This window comes from Rhinoderma darwinii, chromosome 8, assembly GCF_050947455.1.
Source record: "Rhinoderma darwinii isolate aRhiDar2 chromosome 8, aRhiDar2.hap1, whole genome shotgun sequence".
NCBI classification, from domain to species: domain Eukaryota; kingdom Metazoa; phylum Chordata; class Amphibia; order Anura; family Rhinodermatidae; genus Rhinoderma; species Rhinoderma darwinii.
Genome location: NC_134694.1, coordinates 63,090,775 through 63,108,309, shown reverse-complemented (window position 1 = coordinate 63,108,309; position 17,535 = coordinate 63,090,775). Strand labels below are relative to the sequence as shown.

The 17,535-nt window shown below is 42.6% G+C and overlaps 1 protein-coding gene across 7 annotated transcripts in view; it reads right to left on the bottom strand.

The window, feature by feature from the left end:
- The window catches only part of DLG3 (discs large MAGUK scaffold protein 3), a 434,105-nt gene that overhangs the window by 29,830 nt on the left and 386,740 nt on the right, over positions 1–17,535 (bottom strand). For 5 of the 7 annotated variants that reach the window (XM_075835672.1, XM_075835674.1, XM_075835678.1 and 2 more), the window contains 2 exons: positions 15,530–15,602; positions 12,310–12,397 (listed from right to left, as the gene is read on the bottom strand). In XM_075835672.1, coding sequence (XP_075691787.1) covers positions 12,310–12,397; positions 15,530–15,602 — 161 coding nt within the window. The remainder of the gene's footprint in view (positions 1–12,309; positions 12,398–15,529; positions 15,603–17,535) is intronic. The other 2 variants (XM_075835673.1, XM_075835676.1) reach the window with 1 other exon arrangement.

Sequence of the window (17,535 nt, the reverse complement as noted above, 5' to 3'; positions counted from 1 at the left end):
TGACCCTGGGTGCGGTGTCCCACCGACAAGCCAACGATGCAGGAGAAGATGCTGCCATTGCTGCTTGAGTAAGCTGCCAGAATGCCGTAAAAAAAAAAAATCACTGCTGATGCGGAGAAGGACACCAGCGTCTGGAGGAACAGGAAGTAAAAACTCCTTCCACAGGAACCAAGCTCACTCTGCAAGTTGATTGGAAGCCAAGACCATGTGACTAGAGCCCGCACTCTGACCAATGAGAAGCAGGAGACTGAGGTCTATGGCTCAGGGGGAATGGTTACCGAAGCCAGGGATTAAACTTTTGCAGCCTACCGCGGAGAGTGCACCCCAGTGCGACTGAGGCCCGGGGGTGCCAAAAAACAGAGGGAGGATCTGGCAAATGGACAGGGGGGCCATATTCTTACAGAAGAGGTAAAGGGGGACCCAGAGTGGCCCAACCCAGCAACATACAAACAAACAGCCTCAGCAGCAGCAACCTAGGGGGAACCTCAAAGGGGGGAGGAGGGGCACATGGTACAGTGCCCGGGGGGAAAATGTCTGTCTGGCGTCTTTGGGCGCATGCCTGGTCACCCATTTGGTGGTCTTACACCGAATAGTAGGTTCACCGGCATTCCTGTCGCCACTGGGGTTTGTGTGACCTGAAAGCCGGGTAAAAATTTACACCCAGAACACGCAGGGGGGTACGACTGATACGGCGTACTTGCTGACAACCTCCCTGCAACATTAAACAGAAAAATAAATAAAACATTAAATAAAAAAGCAGAAGTCCTGTATGCAGGATATGTCTGCCTCCTACGGACAACTAGGTTGGTGTAACAGGAGAGAGTACATCCCACTGGGCTGAGCCAAGTGAAATCCTGTTCCTTGTAAAACCCCCTCAAAAAACAAGGGGGCACTCCCTCCGTCTGGAGAAAAAAAGGTTCAAGCTTCAGGGGCGACAAGCCTTCTTTACAGTGAGAACTGTGAATCTATGGAATAGCCTACCGCAGGAGCTGGTCACAGCAGGGACAGTAGATGGCTTTAAAAAAGGGTTAGATAATTTCCTAGAACAAAAAAATATTAGCTCCTATGTGTAGAAATTTTTCCATCCCTTTTCCCTTCCCTTGGTTGAACTTGATGGACATGTGTCTTTTTTCAGCCGTACTAACTATGTAACTCTTTAGTTTTTCCTAGCGTCAGGGGCATATACCCATTGCGCGGTGTTGCCCAATGAATGATTTAACGAGAAATTAAAAAAAACATTATGGCTATTGGAATACTGGTAGGGAAAAAATAGAAAATGACCTGGTCCTTATAGTGGTATTCACAGAAGCAACAACGATCACCTACTCACAGGATAGGTGATGATCATATGATTAATGGGTGCCCCAACGTTGGGACACACACCAATCGTGAAAACAGGGCACAGGTTTGACCGCCGCTCTATTCAATGTCCTCCTCAAGGTCCAAAAGTGTAGGAGAAATGGGGGACAACGACACATGGGTTTTGAACCCCGTTTTCACGATCGATCGAGGCATAAAGTTCTGTCATTGTACCTGTATTAGGGCCTTTTGTTGTTTTTGCGATACGAGATATGATTTTTAATGGTACCATATTGGGGTACATATAATTAATTAACTTGCTTTTATTCAGGTTTTTTTTGAGGGAATTAAAAAAAAAAAAAATAATAATAAATAGGAGCGGTTATGTTTTTTTTTGCACTGTGTACTGTGCTGTAAAAATAATACGTTGGCATCTGTTCACATATGTGTCCGAGGCTCTGTCACAGATACAGTGAGAAATGCCCTGATAAAATAGTGTTACAGTTGAGGACAGCATTTGGCTGCAGCAGCCATGTGCCGGCTACTTGTAATATCACTGCTGGACAGAAATAGAGATGGACAGCAATAGACCCCTTTAAACATTATTCAATGGGTTGGTACGAATGCGCCAATATGAAACATGTACAGCTGTTTATTTTATGTTTTAGTTCTTTTGCATAATAAAATCACATTTAAAAAGGAAAAAACTTAAATTTTGCGTTGCTGCATTCCGACAGCCTTAACTTTTTTTTATTTTCACGTCGATGTAGCAGTCTTGCTTTTTGTGAGACATATATTTTTCAAACACACTGAAATACCCAAATTAGTTGGCGGGCAAATTTTACAGAGATTGCCAAAGGCAAATAAAGCCAGTTTTTTCCCCGCAACTAACAGAAATATAACATTGATCTAGTTCTAGTAAATAAGAACCTTTAATTAAACCAAAATAACAGACCACATAGAAGTTAAGATTACAATGCAGTCAAACAGCGAGATTCTCATTAGTAAAGCTGAGTAACTGTGTACTGCTGGCTATAAAAGAAACAGACAAATAAACATCTGCTATAAGATTCACGGAATATAGGTGATAACTAAGGTAAGATATCTGTCTCTATACCTCCTGGCTGTCGGAGACTGAATTGTGCTAAGAATCAAAGAAGCCCCCCGACATGTTTCGCTGCATCTTCAGGGGGTATCGGGGCTAATGACTGCGTTCTCATGAGGAAAACCCCTTTTAAAACCTCCGGATGATGTAAGATTGTGAAGAGGGGGGGGAGGGAAGAGTGAGGGGGGAGTGAAAGAGTGCTATGTACACACACTGTATAGCTCTTTAACAATTAGTCTTCTCTCTCCGTGACCCTGGATGGATAAGAGGAGTGAAAAGAAGGGGGGGGGGGGGAAGAGTGAAGAAGGGGGGGGGGGGAGAGTGAAGAAGGGGGGGGGGGGAAGAGTGAAGAAGGGGGGGGGGAAGAGTGAAGAAGGGGGGGGGGAAGAGTGAAGAAGGGGGGGGGGAAGAGTGAAGAAGGGGGGGGGGAAAAGTGAAGAAGGGGCAGGGCAGAGTGAAGAAGGGGCAGGGCAGAGTGAAGAAGGGGCAGGGCAGAGTGAAGAAGGGGCAGGGCAGAGTGAAGAAGGGGCAGGGCAGAGTGAAGAAGGGGCAGGGCAGAGTGAAGAAGGGGCAGGGCAGAGTGAAGAAGGGGCAGGGCAGAGTGAAGGGGGGAGAGTGAAGAAGGGGGGGAGTGAAGAGGGGGGGGGAGTGAAGAAGGGGGGGAGTGAAGAAGGGGGGGCAAGATATGGTGTTAAGCTTTATGAATTGTGTGAAAGCTATTCAGGATATACTACCGCCTTCAGAATTTATTAAGGGCGGGACCGCTCAATAACTGTTCCTGGATGCCCCCGATTTTTCCACCAGCAGCAAAATTGTGTGGGGGATCATGCAGCCCCTGCTTCACCAGTGGTACCACCTGTACTTCGACAAAGGACTGGGGCATGTGGTACCATGCGCAAAAACCTAATTGGTTTTCCGCAGCAATTAGTGGGGGAGCGCATGGTAAAGGGGGACCCCTGTGCTTATGCATCTGAAGAATTCCTGGCGGTCAAGTACAGGGATCGCAAAGATGTATATGTACTAAGCACGATTCATACCTCAGGAACAGTGGCAGTGAGGGAAAGAGGGGCAACATCAGACAAGCACAAACCATTGAGCGTGTCCGAATATAAACAAGTACATGGGGGGGTGTGGATTTAAAGGGAATGTGATGCTAGAAAAAAATGTATTTATTTTTTTTTGTTAAACAATTAGTGTATAGTTGATTAAACATTGTTCTAATTTTTTTCACGAGTCAGGAAATATTATCAATTAGATTCCAATTTATAATATTTCCCAGTGCTGGTCACTAGATGGAGCAACTCCCACAATTGCAGCATTGCATGTGGTAAAGCAACCACATTGCTTTATGCTGCAAAATTTGAGAAAACTCACTCGCTCTAGTGAGCTCTCAGAATCCCCCCCCTCCTTTATCCTGGCTAGTGCCGGGAGAAACGAGGGGATTGAACGGTCAAACCTCCTACACTGTCGCCATTTTTTGAGCTAACACACAGTGTAGTAGGTTAACATACAGTAGTAATCACACAGTAAAACACTTACATACACAGAAATAACTTACCTGCTCCAGCCGCCGCCGCTCCCTCCGCTACCTCCCGCTCCAAGTGCACAAGTTCGGAAGCCGCGACCGGAAGTAGTAATCTTACTGTCCGGCCGCGACTTCCGGTCCACAGGAAAATGGTGCCGGATGTCGCACAGTTCAACTTGGACTGTGTAGGAGCGGCGCATGCGCCGTTCCCACACAGACGGCGTACAGCATAGTGGATGGAACGGGCCCCGTTCGCATTCACTATGGGACTGTATGTGCCGTATTCCATGTCTGTATGTGTCGTTAATCGACACATACAGAAATGCAAAAAAAAAATGGCAGCCCCCATAGGGAAGAAAAAGTTCAAAAATAAAAAAAAAGTAAAACACAAACACACAAATAAATCTAAAAGTTTTTAATAAAACACTAAAATCAAACTGATGTAAAAAAAAAATTTTTTCGTGACACTGTTCCTTTAAGCGACCAGGTTTTATAGCCCTATTTAGTGAAACACAAAACAGAAACCTGGTACAAAAAAAAAGTTGCCATTTATCTTATACAGGTGGTAATCCACAATTCATTTGTGCTCTATAAAAAAAACAAAAAAAACAAAACACAAAAGGCAGAGACACATACCTGGATTTCCAGGAGAAAATTATTGAAGGCCTCATATTTGACTTTCAGGACACCAGAGAATGCCCCCAATCTGAGGCTGTCAACCGATTGACTGAAAGATATTTTATCACTCGCATTCCCCAAACACCAACCGCAGAAAAAAAGTGCAGCGTCTGCAGAAAAGATGGGCGCTGCAAAGATTCCCGATATATGTCACTCATGTCCCTCGCAACCAGGCCTGTGCATTCACCCGTGTTTTAAAGAATACCAAACTACCAAATTAGATTTGAGTTAGTTGAATAGATATTTGCCCTACATTACATTTTTATTTTTCCAAAGATTTTACTCCAAGGGTGAGGGAGGGAATGGGTGGGGGTGGGGGGGGGGGTGGATGTCATGTTTGCATATTTTCTAAAGTTCATCTGCTGGAAAGCTCCATTTGCATAAACCTACAATTTCTTATTTTAGGAACCCCCAAAAAAATTAACTCCCATTATACCCCTAGATGACTACTTTTGGGATCTCTGCTTCAAGAGTAGAGATTTTTAGAGTGTTATAGAAACTCTGTTGAGTTTTGTAAAACCAGCTTTGAAAAAAGGGGATTTGTGAAATAAGCGTCTTCTATCGTAAGCCCTCCTACATCTCTATGTGATAAATAAGGCCCACATATTTGGTATCCCCATGCACAGGAGAAGTGGCAGAATATGAAAGGAGATGAATTTTGTCCGTGGTCTATACGGTGTGTGAAAAATGCTAGCATAAACTGACGCATTTGCTAAATTCTTGCATTTTTTTTTCCAATTTTGAATAAACATCACGTCCAGGCTGGTAGTGATCTATATTCCTGATCAGGACACTGAAATAATGTTAGTGGCTGCACATAGCGATATAACTATATCGCTAGTGCAGTGTAAATGAATGGAGAGAAGTGCATGACGCCGATTGGTCAGCGTCATACACTCCTCTGTACAACACCCACTTGGTCTAAAGTAAAAACACGCCCACTTGGGCATTAAGAAACTCATTAGCATAAAGATAAAAATTGCTCATAAAGTGGTTTCAAAGTAGATTGTTTTTCTAAATAAAAAGCATTACTGTCACCTACATTATAGCGCCGATCTCCTTATATAGGAGATAGGGCACTTCTAATGTGGTGACAGAGCCTCTTTAACCGGTGAAAGGCTTAGGAAACCTTTGCAGGTGTTTTGTGTTGATTCGCTAATTAGAGTCTATGACACCATGAGTCTACAATCTTGAACTTTTACCCAATATTCACATTTTCTGAGACACTAAATTTTGGGTTTTCATTAACGGTTTGCCATAACCATCAACATTAAAATAAAATAACGCAGGAAATAAATCACTCTGTTTAATGAATCTATATAAAATAGGAGTTTCACTTTTTGAATTGAATTACTGAAGGACCTGTGGGTGACATCACGCTGTGTGTCTGCAGTGAAAGAAGCTGGGTGGGAACGATGAGAAGTGTATGATGCGGATTAGTCAGCGTCATATACTTCTATTCACAACGCCCAGTTGGCAAAAACACAATACACGCCAAGTTGGTAGAAAACACAATACACTCCCAGTTGTCCATTGAAAAGCTCATTTGCATAAATATAAAATTGCTCATAACTTGGGCAAAAATGATCGTTTTTCAAAAAAATAAAACTTTGCTGTTATCTACATTGCAGCGCCGATCACATTCAATAGGAATTTGATAATCTGGTGACAGAGCCTCTTTAAGCGTATGTCCACATGTAGCAGAAGAACTCCGCCGCATGACCATAGCTATTCTGCACCAAAATTTGCATGCAACAGATTTTTTTGTGGATCGAGCTGCGGATCCACAGCGTCACAGCGGACTTCACCATATACAATGAGTAGGTGAAATCCGCAGTGAAAGTCGGTGACAAATTTAAACTCCATAACCGTCTCAATTTCGAACAGATTTTTTCCGGTACTTTTAGATTGGGTTTTCAAAACCCTATTCACATGTATTCTATCATACTTTGCTGCGTATTCCACACTAGAAATCTGCCCACTTGGCCTTTTATAGGCTGCAACTCAGGATCAGTTCAAGGTAAGTAATATAAATATATTTACAAAGTAAATTTACATTTCCACCTGTGTTGGTGTGTCCAGTACTTCTGCTCCATCAGAGGAGAAGAACAAGGGAATAACGGAAGCAATCGTTCCGTCACACAACGGACACTGCCAGTGGCCAATTGACTAATAGGTTGTCCGTTGTGCAACGCTATTGTTTCCGGTAATCTCGACCCCTAACGGAGCCTCCAACGCAGGTGTGAATGAGGCCTAACTCAGTTTTTCATGTTGGTACAGTGCTGTGAAAAAGTATTTGCCCTTCAAATCAATTTTTTCTTTTCTTGCTAATTTAATCACATTTAAATGTTTCAGATCATCCAATTAGTTTTAATATAAGATAAAAACAAAAACACAAGATGTATCTTTTAAATGATCATTTCATTTTATTGAGGACAAAGATTTACTCAAAACCTGTGTCACCGATGTGAAAAAGTAATTGCCCACCTAAACGGAATAACTGATTGTGCCAGCCTTAGCAGTAACAACTGCAATTAAACGTTTGGGATTACTTGCAATAAATCTTTTACATCGCTGTGGAGGAATTTTGGCACTCTGCAGAATGGTTTTAATTTGACTAAATTAGATGGGTTTTGAGCATTAACTGGTTTAAAGAGGTTTTCCACATATATGATCGGTGCGGGTCCGACACCCAGACCCCGCACCGATCCGCCACTCCGGCTGTCTCTAGGCACCAGATGTTTTGAACGCTATGCAGAAGTTTAAGCCAGAAGCAGATGGCTCTGACCAACGCGTAGCAGCCGTTCGGCAGAACTGCAGCTCTGCTCCTATTCACTTGAATAGGAGCAGAGCTGCAGTACTGCTGCTGTGCCACTAATCTTGGACGGGAGTCACCTGCTTCCGGCAAAATCCTCCAGTGCCCGGAGGCTGCCAGAGTGGCGGAACAGCGCGGGTTCCAGGCGTCCAGTGGATAAGTCATCAGTTGTCAGAACATGGAAAACCCTTTTAAAGGTCTTGCCACAGCATTTCAATGTGATTCATGTCAGGACCTTGACTCAACCACTCCAAAATCTTAATTTTGTTTCTTTTCAGCCATTCAGCGGTGGACTTGCTTGCGTGTTTCGGATCATTGTCCCGCCACATAACGCAATTGCACTTGAGCTTTAAGTCACGAACTGACGGGCGGAAAGTCTCCAGGATTTTCTGAGAGCAAAAATTAATGGTTCCATAAATTTATAAAAGTCGACAAGGTCTTGCAGAAGCAAAGCAGCCCCGAACCATCACAAAACCACCACCATGTTTGGCCGGTATGATGTTCTGTTGGAATGCAGTGTTAGCTTTACGCCAGATGTAACGAAACCAGTCTTTAAAAAGTTTGACCTTGGACACATCAGTTCACAGAATTTTATTCTAAATGTAATTTAGATTGTTTTTTTTTGGCATATGACATGAGCCTTTGTGTTTCATTTGGTCAGAGGGGTGCCATTTTTGCCCAGTGCCTCTTATTGTGGAATCGTCTACATTGACCTTAAAGTGTAACTAAACCTTCAACAAACTAGTGACAGGTCAGAAACTTTGGTGGGGGTCCAAGCACTGAGACCCCCACCAATCACTAAAACAAAGCGCAGTAGCGCTCGCGTGAGCCGCTTGGTTTGAGTTTTTTCTTGGAAAGCCGATATAGCAGTGTACGGACTTAATAACCGGCTTTCAGAAACTAAGCGGCTCATCGCTCACACGAGCGTTACTGCCACTTTGTTCTAGCGATCCATGGGTGTATCAGTGCTCGGACCCCCACCGTTCAAAACTTCTGACATGTCAATATGACATGTCAGAAGCTTGTTGAAAGTTTAGTTACGCTTTAAGAGAGGCAAGTAAGGCCGGCCATTCTTTAGAGGTTTGTCTGGGTTTTTTTGTGACCTCCTGGATTCATCCATTCGTTCTTGGTGAAATTGTGGTAGCCCAGCCACTCTTTGCAAGGTAAACCACGGTTACCAAGACTTCTTCATTTATAGATAACGGCACTCACTGTGGTTCACTGGTGTCCCAGAGCCTTTGACTTGACCAGTATGGAAAGAGTTACAATGTCTGTTTGGCAACGGTATTTAGAGGTCTTTAGAACGTGGCATAATGTGATGCTTTTTGAGACCTTCTATCCTGCTTCACATTGCCAGACAGGTTCTATTTAAGTGATGTTTAGATCCAACCGGTATGGCAGTAATCATTCCTCGGTGTGGCTAGTGAAATTTAACCCAATCATCAATTGAATTTGGTTAAGAAAAATTTTTTTTAATCATTTAAAAACAGCCTTTTGTGTTTACTTGTGTTGTCTTGGTCTAAAATTAAAAGGAATTTGATGATCTGATGCATTCAAGTGTGACAAACATGCAAAGATTAATTTGAGTGCTCACCGTAAAACACTTCTTGTACAGTCCACGGGGGACACAGTCCATGGGTATATGCTGTTGCCACTAGGAAGCGTGACACTAAGAATAAGTGTTGGCCCCTCCTACAGGCACTGAACTAGTACAGAAGCAGAACACAAGGTAATAGAATATCATACAAACCATAGAAGAAAAAAAACATCTATGATGGACAACCTTATGAAGTATATAATAAATAAGGGTTGGAGTGTTGTCCCCCAATGGACTGGACGAGAAAAGGATTTTTCAGTGATTGCCCAGAAAATGCTATTTTTCTGTTCGTCCCATTGGGGAACACAGACCATGGGACGTCCAAAAGCAGTCTACACGGGTGGGAACTGAAAAGAAAGGACGTAAATATCTACTCCACAGGTGCCCGTAACACTTTGCAACCAAGGGAGGCATCTGCAGGCACAAAAGCATGCACCTTCTAGAATTTGGTGAACATGACTGTAGTGACGAGGATGTCGGACTCTCATCGGCTTTGATCCTCCAGAGGAGCCTCGGGAAGTGGCAGCTGGGGATATGTAAATCAGGGTGAAGTGAATTAAACGAGCATCCCCGAGGTATTGCAGGGGAGGAGAACCACCAGAGAATAGACCAAGAGACGGTCAAGGCAAGTAGGAGTCGGTGGTCCATGGAATTCCACCGGGAGGGGATAGACCTCTGAAGTGGACAAGTTTGACACTGGGCAAAGGGAATAGCCTTTGTGGAAGCCACCATGATGCCCAGAACCTTTATAAAAAAAACAGGAGGTGGGTGGGAGTGCCTCACCGTAGATCATGGACTCCCTGACGCAGAATAGACAGTTCAGCCAGAGGAAGGGACACCTGAGCAGAGTCAGTGTCAAGCAACAATCCCAGGAAACGGAGTCTACAAAAGCATAGGATTTGGACTGGTTCCATTCAAAGCGAGCAAGGGTAACCAGAGTAATTCATAGACTGTTCAGGTTGCACCCCCCCCCCCCCCCCCCCGGGGAAAGGGACTTGTTGAGATCGTCCAGATAAGTGACAACTGAAATCCACCTGGAACGAAGACGCGCTATGTCCATAGAAAGAATAGAAAGAATTTTTGGGAAAACATGCAGGACCGTCAACAGGCCAAACTGGATGACCACAAACGGTTAGTGGTGAAGAACTGCAAATCGCAGAAAGCACTGGTTGGGTAGGCAAATGGGGATGTGTAAGTACATGTCCACTGAGGAGAGTGAATCCCCCCTGCTCCATGGAGGCGATCACAGACTATAGAGACTCCAAGCGGAAATTATGGAACTTGACAAAGACGTTCGGCCGTTTTAGGTCCAGGATGGGAAGAACAAAATTGTCTCTTTAGGGTGACAAAGTTTGAGTAAAAACCTCAAAATTCTTGGTCCAGTGGAAGGGTGACAATGAGCTAGTCAAAGGGGTATATGCTATAGGAGGGACCAACACTTTTATTCTGTGTCACATAACCAATTGGCAACAGGATATACTCATGATCTGTGTCCCCAATAGACAAAACGAGAAATAGGGCAAATACTTTTTCAAAGTACTGAACACACACACACACACACACACACAGTAAAATGGTGTTCAGAAGCAAACATACACTTGTGCAATTTTCATAAACAAATATTCAAATGTACCTTATGCAACATATGTAGTTGTTCTAAAGAAACTTTTTTTTTCTACATAATTAAAGAGGATTGGTCACCATATTTCACATTACAAACTGCATATATGGTCAATTAAATCTCTGAACACGGCCTTATTCACACGGAAGTGTCCGTTTTGCACAAAAGGTCCCTGTGGCATCAGCATATGGTGCGTGGCTGCGTGATTTTCACGCAGCCGGCATCATTATGACTCTGCTTCTATGTTTACAAACAGCAAAGCACAAGGTGCTTTTCTGTTTTCATTCATTCTACTACTGTAGCACACATCACGCGCGGCACCCGGAAGTGCTTCCGTGTGCCGTGCGCGATTTGCACGCACCAGTATAGGACATGTCGTGAGGTTCACACAGCGCACATACACTGCGTGAAATTCATGGACAGTCTGAACGGCCCCATTCACTAACATAGGTCCGTGCGACGCGCGTGAAAATCACGCGCGTAGCACAGATGTATAACACGTTCGTGTGAATAAGGCCTCAACGAGGTTGGTGTTTTTACTTTGAAAATCCATGTCTGATGCTCTCTTGCAGCAAAGCCAGGGAGACTGCAGGTTGTACTGAGCATGCGCGACATTTTTGAATCGGGTGGTGGGGGTGGTGTGATGAGACATCCGCTTGACAGCGTTTCGCTCATGAGCTCTCATTCTTTAGCTAGCCTCATAAAATTCTCATTTTAAGATCAGGCAGGAGAGTTTTCAGAAAGGATTATACAGCCATTCTGGCATGGATTTTCAAAGTAGGTACACCAGTGTACCATGTATACAGTGTGTATTGTGAAATATAGTGACAAAATTTGCAGCGGGTATCGATGCTTATTTGGCTGAAGATACCACCCACTGCATTGCAAAGTGTAATATCAGTGTAAAAATCCTCAACACATAAGGAATACTGTGGATTTTATACTTACCCAACTTTTATTTTAGAATATCATTCATCTGTCTAGGAAAGCACATTTCTACTCTGAATATGAAAACCATACAGCCAATAATATCTGTTTTCTAAAAAATGTCTAGCAAAGAAAGCTAGCATGTTTCAAAAACCTGTACTCTAAACCTATCAAGTAAGCCAATAAAAGGTTAAACTAAGCATTTCTACATTGATAACTAACATACACAACGCTTTGAATAATATAGGCTCACTCCGCTTAGTTGCTGTATATTATGATTTCATTGGGTCATGTTTAGATTTATTCTATGCTCTGTTTTGTGTGGCTATTAGGATCTCTATATGGATCATAAATTTATTATTTTTAATTTACATTCTTTTTCTTAAAGGGTTTGTCTCATCAGTCAACCCCTTTCAGCTGTGGCTCCCTGCAGACTTTGCTGGGATAAGCGGTGGCCAGCCAGACTTCTCACCTGCTATATGGTTGTCCATGTAAGACATGGATAGCTAGATTCCGCCAGAGAGGGAGCCGCTCTTGCAAAGTAGCTTTACACCATGGCTCATAGGCCTAATAAAGAATGTGGACAGGGGGCTGTTTTCACGATACAACCTGCCTAAATGCGTTTTAAATGCAATGAAACTCAACGTTGCCATTCTATTCATGTAAGCTGTACTATTATTCTCAAGGAACTAAACTAATTTTTGTTACATGAGTCAATGGCATGCCCTCTTCTCTTACTTACGTGCATTGCCGGTCTCCTGAACAAGGCTCTTGTAAAATGGAAACTTGCGGGACAGTCTGAAACTCTTTTTGCGCTTGGATTTGATGGACTTTTTCAGATGGGGTGATGACACAGACAATGGGTAACAGGAATGAAAATGCCCAGAGTGTAGTAAAGGAGGCAGGTACAAAAAAATAAAAAAAATAAAAAAAAAGACAAAAATAAAAATCAATAAAAAAAAAATAAAACAGAACAAAAATATGGGTTTACAAGTCAAGCACAAAAAAGCAAAATCATAATGGGATAGTGTGATGAGCTGGGAGGCAAGGGTTAACATGAACTCTTGAACTGGAAACTAACAGATAAGACTTAACTTAGCGCCTGTCTCTAATATATAAAAACTTAAAATGTTTTGCTGCTTTTTATTAGAAAAACAAAAAAAACAGTGGCCTAACTCTTTAAAGACCAAGGCCTTTCCGATGCCTAAATGTCCACTGCAAAAGGTTACCTTTTAGAATACCACATTCTAAGGCTACATTCACACAAACGTAGCCCACCTTGGACGTCAAAAACTGACGTTTTCCACGTCCGCGGTGGACCCGTGCGGGACGCGTTGTCACGGATTCCCCATAGACTGGTCTATGGAGGGATGCGTGACATGCAGGAAAATAGGACATCGAAACAACGGTCGTGTGAACGGCCCCATTGAAATGCATGGGTCCGTGTGACGGACGTTGTTTTAACGGTCGTCACACGGACGAGATTCACGTTCGTGTGAATGAGCCCTTAGGGTGAATATTTTTTTTAATATACATCGGCCAAATGTTTTTTTTGGGGATAAAGATGGGGCTTTACAGTAAAACCAAAACAGAACCAGTTTATTTTCTTTTGTTATGTTTTGTGTAGAAGAAAATGGGGAAAATACGGGGAGGGGATGCAAATTTTCCTTTTGTATTTTAACTGTACAAATTTATGTCACAAAATAATCCACCTCTCCCACGTATAACGATTCCAAACGTGTACTTTGCCCCACCAACATCATCGCTCTAACGCACGAGAACAAATGTAACCATTTTTATTTTAGCACATCTCCTGCCTTAGGCTATGTTCACACGGGGTATTTTGCAGGAGGAATATCTGCCTCAAAATTTCGTTTGGAAGTTTGAGGCAGACATTCCTCTCCCTGCACGCCGATTTTCACGCCGTTTTTCGCCCGCGGCCATTGAGCGCCGCGGGCATAAAACAGCGCGAAATACGCTTTCTCTGCCTCCCATTGAAGTCAATGGGAGGTCAGAGGCGGAAGCGCCCGAAGATAGGGCATGTCGCTTCTTTTTCCCGCTAGGCAGTTTTACTGACCGCGGGAAAAAGACGCCGATGCCTCCCATTGAAATCAATGGGAGGCGTTTTCGGGCCGTTTTCGCCGAATTTTGCAACGCGGTTTCCGTGTCAAAAATCTCGGCAAAATACTCCATGTGAACATAGCCTTAACGTGGTATGTGGGATCTATAAATGGGTGCAAAGCACCAGTGTACAGAAATTTTAATTGTAGGCATAAAAGTAAATAGGGGGTGGGGGCTAGAGAGACACTATTGACAGGTAATTTATGTAGATTTGATACAACAGATTTTGTGATGTGGTCGCATTATTATATCCATGTCATGGAAAATCGTCCCTGACGGTACGGTTGCCTTAGAAGAAGTATTAGAACTATTCTGCCATTCACATGCTTTATTTGTAAAAAAATAAAATAAAAAAAATTGTCGTGATTTGTATTTTATTTTTGTGTCTGGAGGAAGCTCAGATAACATGATGTAGGTTATGTGCATTATCACAGATCACAGTGATCATCTGATGCCTGCTTGCCAATAGATCACTATTATATAATCTGCATACAGAGGAATACTGGGAGAACACAGATCATGTCCTCCCAAATTGTTGGAAGCCCGTGAAGTCAATGAGCAATGATGAATTGCCATGACGACGGCCCAAAATCAGGGCATTTGGACTCCATGGCAGATCACAATGCTCACTCCCCAGTGCTGTGTTTAGTGTATTTTGTGACACAGAGCTGATCATTTCGGCTCGCTGTCCCTTCAGGATAATCGTGCTGTGGCAGTATTAGCCCAATCTCTTTAATGCCAGAGCACTATACAGCACGATGTGTCATTAAAAAGAATCACATCTATTTACTTTGCTGCAGCATGAAGTATATGCTGCAGCAATGTAAAAAAAAAAAAAAAAATACAGATTGGTGACGTTAGTGTTAAACGGTCATTCCCATTTTATATAGTGATGGAATATTGCTAGGATATGCCATCACTTTATGATTGGTTATGGTACGACTTCTGAAATCTCACACTAGCTCAGTGCAAGCTGAAGTCTCCCTGGCTCTGCACTAAAAAAAAGCTGAAGATGGAGTTAGAAGCGGTCATTCAACACTGGAACTGCAGAGCCATGCAGACTTGAACTTGTACTGAGAATGTGCAAGATTTCAGCATTGTGCAGGGAAGGTGGGAAATGGACAGGAGCTTGTCAGTTCTAAGTGTGCAGAGACTGAGTTTCACATGAATAAACTTGGACTTATGAGCTCTTTCAGTCCCTATCTGGACTCCTAAAACTTTTATTATAACATCAGGCAGGAAAACTTTCAAGAAGGATTATACAGCCATTCTGGCATGGATTTTCAATGTAGGTACACCAGTCTCATCAGGTCTGAAAGATCTATTTCTTAATGTATGCAGTTTGTATTGTAAAATATTGTAACAAAATATGCAGCGAATTTCGATGCTTATCTGGCTGAAGGAACCTCCCACTGCATTGCAAAGAGTAATATCAGTGATAAAAATGCTCAACACTGTGGAGAATATACCTACCCATCTTTGATTTTATAATATCATTCATCTGTGTGGGAAAGCACATTTCTACTCCAATATTATTGGCTCTTGTAGGCCTACAGTATTTAATAATGTCTGCAATTTGTAAAGTCTTCTTTAAACTCTTCCTTCTGCACTTTTTATTTTTTTATTTTTTAGCAAGAGGAAAGGACCAAGCAAGTGGAGTGCAGGATTAGACACGGTTTCTAGTCTAACTATGGAGACACATAGGTCTACAAAGAAGCTGTACACAAAATGTAAGGGAATTTTTAAGCAAGAGTTGCCTTATTTTTATAGATGCAGACACAAAAAGTATGTTAATTTAGTACTAAAATATATATTAACATCCTAAAAGCAACTGTACTCACTCGGTTTGTTTCCATACCGGAACGCCCATGAAACTTGACCGTTTTCAGCCGTGCCCGCTCTTTCTTCTCAACCCTGCAAATAGGCAAGTGAACATTTCTTATGTATCCGCTACTATTTCTCAGTTAATGTGTTATTTTTTATTTTATTTTAAACCACGTTATTTGCCTACATATAAAGTGTAACTAATTTTTTTTAAAGAGTTTTGATATGTCATAGTAACATATCATAAGTTTTGATCAGTGGGAGTCCAAGCACTAATAGCCCCAACTATCATTAAAACGAAGCGGCAGAAGCGCTAGGGTGAGTTTTCTGTAGCTTAGTTTTGGATAGGCTTTCCTCGGAAGTCTCAGCGCTCGGACCCCCACCAATTTAAATTTCTGACATTTCACTACGACACTTCAAAAGTTTTTAAAAACGTTTAGTTAGTCTTTAACCCCTTCCCGCCGCAGCCCTTTTTCAGATTCATTTTTTCCTCCCCACCTTCCAAAAGCCATAAAGTCTTTATTTTTCCGTCGATATAGTACTATGAGGGCTTGATTTTTGCGGGACGAGTTGTAGTTTTTCGTAGCACCATTTATTTTGCTGTATAATGTACTCGGAAACTGTAAAAAAATTATTTGTGGGGTAGAAAATGAAAAAAACAGCGATTCCTCCATGGTTTTTTGCGCGCCGTTTTTACAGAATTCACCGTGCAATTAAAACAACATGTTAACTTTATTCTGTGGGTCAATACGATTATGGCGATACCAAATATATATAGTTTTTTCTATATTTTACTACTTTTACAAGTAAAAACCTAAGTGTAAAAAAGAAAATTTATTTTGTGTCGCCAAACTCTGAGAGCCACAACTTTTTTATTTTTCCGTCGATTAAGTGGTATGAGGACTTATTTTTTGCGGGATAAGCTGTAGTTTTTAATAATACAATTTTGGTGTATATGCGACGGTTTGATCACTTTTTATTTCATTTTTTGTGGGAGATGTGGTGACCAAAAAATAGAGGAGATTCTCGCGTTTACCGTGCGGGTTAAATAATGATAAATTGTAATAGTTCTATGCTCTAGGGGGAAAATGGGAAAAGGGGAGTTTTTTTAACTTTGTTTTTTTACACAAAAAAAAAAACAAAAACTTTATTTAATTCATTTTTAGTTTTTTTATTAGTCCCCCTAGGGGACTTCAACCAGCGATCGTTAGATCACTTGCACGATCTACTGCAATTACTAATGTATTGCAGTATATCGTGATTCTGACAGGGCTTAATAGGTGTACAAAGTTGGCGGACTTCATTAGGCCCGCAACCCCCCAAACACCCCCGCGATTGAATGGCGGGGAGCGCGATGAGCTGTTAGAGGGGGTTGCCCCCCTCTTTCTAACTATTTAAATGCTGCGGTTGCGGCATTTAACTAGTTAAACAAGCGGGATCACGCTCGAGCGTGATGCCGCTCGTTACTCTGAAGTGTCGGCTGTAACAAACAGTCGACACTGGCATCGTATGAAGCGGGTTCACTCAGTGAGCCTGCTCCGTACTTCCCCTACCCGACTTTGGCATATGGATACGTCAAAGGTCGGGAAGGGGTTAACATACGCATTGGTAAAAAGCTTCCGACAAATACGTTAAACATAGGCCTCATGCACACTACCGTAGCCATGTGCACAGCTGTGATTTTCGGGTTGGCCGGCCGCAGAGTGACAGCCGTGATCCGCCCGCAAATCTCGGTCCGTGCACATGGCTGGCGCCATTAATTTCAATGAGCCCGGACCGCAGAACACGACGGTAATAAGACATGTCTGTTCTTTCTACGGTGCGGGCTCCTGGGCCATGCATGGACCCTGAAAACCACGGTCGTGTTCATGTCCCCATAGGAATGAATGGGGCCGCAATTCTACCGTGGATTTTCAGGGGAATTGCGGCCGCAAAAGCACGTTCGTGTGCATGAGGCCATAGGCTGTGACGGATGCTACTTTTAGGCATCTGTTTAACAGATCCTTCACTAGGTATAATAGTA